The 4940-nt window shown below is 42.0% G+C and overlaps 1 protein-coding gene across 3 annotated transcripts in view; it reads right to left on the bottom strand.

Annotated features, from left to right (window-relative positions):
- agap3 (ArfGAP with GTPase domain, ankyrin repeat and PH domain 3) overlaps positions 1–4940 on the bottom strand; it is a 146413-nt gene that overhangs the window by 4947 nt on the left and 136526 nt on the right. For all 3 annotated transcript variants that reach the window (XM_014029945.1, XM_014029937.1, XM_014029930.1), the window contains one exon: positions 935–1190. In XM_014029945.1, the coding sequence (XP_013885399.1) occupies positions 935–1190 (256 nt within the window). The remainder of the gene's footprint in view (positions 1–934; positions 1191–4940) is intronic.

A 4940-nucleotide genomic window follows, 5' to 3' on the forward strand; every position in this document is an offset into this window, starting at 1 on the left:
ATCGATACAGGGCTTTAGAATATCGATACAGTATCGGGAAATGAAATATCGCGATATTTCAGTGTATCGATATTTTCTTACACCCCTAGTGTAGAGGGGTGTAAAAACAGACACTATGAGGTGTCGTTACACAGCAAATTTGAAAACGTAAGTTAAACACTTTAGAGTTAAGATCAACTCTTTTTAGTGTTGCATTAACATTACACAGTAGTTTCAGGATAAGTGTAATGGAGTCGACCTTCACACACCAGGAAGTACCTCTCACTCATGGTGTCGATTTATGGCCAATAACACAAACTAAAACTTGATCAACTGATAAACCTGAACAACTAACTAGGACAACTCATCTTTACACTCATGAACTTCTTTAGTCATAAACATGCAAACACATTATTTCTACAAGATTACCCAGCATCCCTTGCGGTGAAAATACTGATCTGTCTGACATGAGGTGGAAGAGGGCGGAGCATTTTCAGAATACTTTTTTCATCACTGCATGGTGTCATATAACAACACTTTTAAGTGTTGTATGAGACTTAACAGTGGGTGGAGCTTATTTAACACTGTTCAGTGTTGAGACAACACTGGGGAAATCAACACTGTGAATTAACACCAACACTGGAAGTCAGTTTACTCAGCAAGGGTTAAAATAACACTAGGGGGAGGTAAATTGACTCTGAAAAGTTTGACACTGACATTTTAACACTCTGGTTTATTCAATTTTTTTAATAAAATCTACTGGAAACCTCTTTTGGATCTATATATACTTAGATCGAATCTAGCCGATATGAGTAAAATATTCATAAAAAWTTTTTAGAAGTTGGCATGAGTTGTCTAAAATATTACAGGGTGACAGGGCCATTAGTTATTTTTTCCCGATACACCTCTGTCCAAATGTGAAACCTCCCCTCCAAGATCAGTGGAGCCAACTTACCCAGATGAGCAGCTGCGTGATGACAACATTGGCCATGGCGCACGAGAGGTGCAGCGCGGTGCGTCCGTCGCCGTCCCCGTAAGTCTCGTTGACCTCTTCCTTGGTGCCGTGGGCGAGCAGCAGCACCACCATCCTCAGGTCATCCTCTACCACCGCCCGGAGCAGCTGCTGCCCCAGAGGAACGTCCGACTGGGGCAGCCCCAACAGGAAGAGCTTCTGCTCGTACTTGGCTCGGATCCAGCGCTCCTTCTCCTCCCTGCGGGGAAACGACAGAGCGGCTGCGGGTCAGGCGGAGGGAAACACGGCGAACACGCAGTGAGCCACTTTACACCTCGGTTCGAGATTTTCCAAAAAGAATCTAGAGGCCGTAATTTTAAAAAAGGTAGCGTCATACACAAGACRGACTGTGGACACACAAGGGAAACATTACAGTAATTGACCTGTGATGCTGAAGTATAGTGACATTTTTAAATGGTTAGAGCACTGGAAAGTGATTTCATTATCACAGTCTGTCACAAAGGGAAATAATACAGTAAGATAGGCTGGGGAGATCAAAGACTGCCAAAGGCTGTGTGCTCTGGGCAATACTCCAGTTTGGTGTGATTACGGTAGTCAGCATGGCAGTCAGAGCTTGGCCGGCTTTCTAAAGGTTACACATCTTGAACAGGATGTCTGCTGCGGACAATACAGGAAGGCGGGGTACGTATTTTTATCAGCACTGTCGGCTGTCAGTCTGAACTGGTGGATCCCTTCCACAAAAGGGGCAGTGTGTCTCAGAGCCTCCGTCTCCCTTGGGGTGGCTGGGCCCAGAGTCAGATCGATGGGGCTGAATGGCAGCCAGAAAGAGACGGTTGGACGTGGGGGCTCCTTCACTCCAGCCTGCAGCAGAGAATGGAGACAGAGGGAAGGATCCCTCCTCTATCGAAAAGCCGAATTCTATCTATTGCTTTCCATCTTGACACCCCCCACTCCTGTCGTATCACTCTTTTCCCACATACAAACTGTCCAAATCAGAAAAAGGAGGAAAAAAAAATCAATATCAATATGAGAATAACYGAGCATGCCCAGTGTGGTGCTAACCCGGTGACCCTGTCAGTCAGTGTGATAAGGGGAGCAGAAAGAGCCTGTTGTTTGGATCTGTGGGTGAGTGACAGAAAAGAGAAGGTTGGTACGAATCAGTTGAAGCGGTGACGCTGGCTGGAGTGACAAGGCTCTCGTGGGACKCTTTATCAACGGGCCAAGGCTGAGCATCATGTACAACCTGACAGTCCAACTCCATTCAGTTGTATTTCATCATAATAAAAGGTGAAAACAAACGGCTTTATTAGCAAAATTCAGCCTTTTAGACGAGCAAAATGTCACATCAAACCAAGTTTGATGCTTATTTTTAATTATAATAAACACTGAGTGTAAAATCTTTAATAACACAATTACTTGTAGAAGTAACATAAATAAAGAACCTAACTTTTTGGTTCATTAAACTCTAATGAATACTTAAATGTAACCATTCAATAATAAGAACGAGTAAATGTTTAGGTATTATTGGCTGATAAAGATATGCACACCTGTGTCAACTGAACTAACATTGGTATTAAAAGAATCAGACAAAGAAATGTCTAAATACATTATGCAAAAAAAGCACTTAAATTATATTGTATGCACAAGCATGCATTTTAGTAATTTTAGTAGCATGATGCAAGGTTAGAGAATCATCCAAATGTCTTGTGTAGGAGTGTCTGTCAGCTAATTAGCTCACAAACTGCTGGTCAAATTTGAATGAAACTCCCAGAAAGTAATCATCAGATGCATCTACAACTGATTAACTTTTAAAGTCCCAACTGAAGATGGCCATAGGAGTAAAGCAGCCTCAGTAAACTCAAAAATGACTAACTTTATGTTATAGATATTAAGCCAAAGCTTAGAATGGTAGTAGTTGAGTCATCCACAGTAGATAACCTGAGTGTTAATTGATTGTTCAAGATCTTTGTTTAAAGGTGGAGGGCAGTATTATGTATTTTTCAGGCACATAGTTGAATTCTATACCACATTCAAGTAACCATGTTAACTTCAGTGGTTATATCAGTTTTGGAAAATTGCAAMTCATGAAACAGTTTAAGCTTATTTGAAAAATCCTATGTTGGACCTGGAAAATATGTTTTCTGAAGAACCAGAACAAGGATCTCCCAGTCCTCCTCTCATACATAGACGTCAATGTTAAGCGACATTTTTGCAAAGAAACWATAAATATAGATAAATATCAAGCTATGTTTTGCAATGAAATCATGAAAATCCACCACGTGGGAGTGGTGCTCTGTGGGYGGGAGCTTGGCTGGGGACTGAGCTCCAGGGAGAACTTTTGGGTAAATAGGCGGTGCTTTGCACCAGCAAGCATTTCGGCAACTCCACATGGCTACCAAACATGCATGAATGACTCAAAGCAACGCATTAGGTATGTTGTTTAGGGACTATTTGGTTAAAAAGAAGTAGCAACTTTAAAAAGTGTTGTTAAGGCGAACATTTTAAAGCTTTATTTCAAAGTTAGAATAAAAAAATGTAAATGCTCTGCAGCCTGAAAACAGACATTAAACAAAAGCTAGCTTCCTACGATGTGGGTGTAACTGATTCGTAATTCATTTTCCATGAAGATAATTTAGTGACCAGATCCAAACGACTCCCTCTTTTTTATCAGCTACAGTACATATACTCCAGCAGTCAGGTGTCAGGACAACCAACTAACCACAGAAAGCAGCCATTTTCACGCTCATACGTCTGCTGCCAGAATCACTTTACAGCCAACTTTGTGTTTCAGCAACAAGATGGGAAAACTTCTTAACTACAGGAGAAGAGGAGGCACAGGAACAGAAGCAATCCAAAATTGATTAACTGAAAAAGCACCACCAACGGCTCATAAAAGTAACTTAAACCACAACTAAAAGTGGTTTTACAGCTGTGACAATAAGGAAATCGCTACATTTTTGTTAAGTTCTAAAAAGAAAATGCATAAGAGAAAGCCCTTCAGCTCACCAAATCATGAGCGGACCTTTTTTTCAATCTGAAGGAAGGAGGTATTATGTGACCAACAATACATCCCTAATAGCAGGCAATTGTAGTTGTTCAGAGTTTTATGGTGTAAGACCTTCGTCGATCCCTACTCAGTCATTATGTGCGGACAAGCCTGTTAGCAAATCAATTGGCCTTAGAACTAGCAGACTGCTCAGAACAGGAAGGGGCTGTCCAACCCTTCCACCTTTATTTCGGGTGGACTTGTTGAAAACAAGCGTGCTTTAGACAGTGAGGACTTTCTGAAAACGGCAGCTACATGCCCACTGTAGTCCTCGGGGAAATTTGGAGAACTTTTACAAAAATCTAAGCTTGGATGAAAACAAGTCAGAGCGGTTTGTTTTGAGAAGCTTGGCCACGAATGACACGCTGAATCTGTAGAGCCCAGTGAATTGATATGAGCTAAATGAGGCATAAAGTTAGCACCAAGACGTGAAACAAAAAGGCTGAGGAAAGCCATTAAGAAGACGTCAACATCTCAGAAAGGAGCCCCGAGGACACTTTGTTAGCCTTCACTACAAAAATCAGCCCTAAAGACCTGCAGGAAAAAGGCCCCATTCACTGCTGACGCCGAGCTTCAAATTTAAGAAAATCCCTGTGCTTTCTGAAAAGTCAACCCTCCCAAAAAAGTACAGGGCTGGAAAGGCATARGTGGCCAAGCAGAGGTTTAATAAAATCCCAAGCTGCTGCCACTTGAAAGAAAGGGTGTGAAAGGAAGTGAAATGGTAATACCGCCTCTGTCTTTTGTTTGTAATAGAGAAAACTATCCAAAGAGGTCGAGTTTAGACAGTCAGAGGGGAAACTGAGACTCTTGAAAAGGACACTTCCTCACCGCAGGAGGAAGAAAAATAAAAATCAGCAGATTTAGCACGTTAAAGCGCAGGGATAAAGTAGGAGGGGCGGTGGTGAGTGGGAAAGAGAGTGATTTTTAGGGGCACGTGGGGGG

The sequence above is a fragment of the Austrofundulus limnaeus genome, unplaced genomic scaffold (assembly GCF_001266775.1).
Source record: "Austrofundulus limnaeus strain Quisiro unplaced genomic scaffold, Austrofundulus_limnaeus-1.0 Scaffold6, whole genome shotgun sequence".
Lineage (NCBI taxonomy): Eukaryota > Metazoa > Chordata > Actinopteri > Cyprinodontiformes > Rivulidae > Austrofundulus > Austrofundulus limnaeus.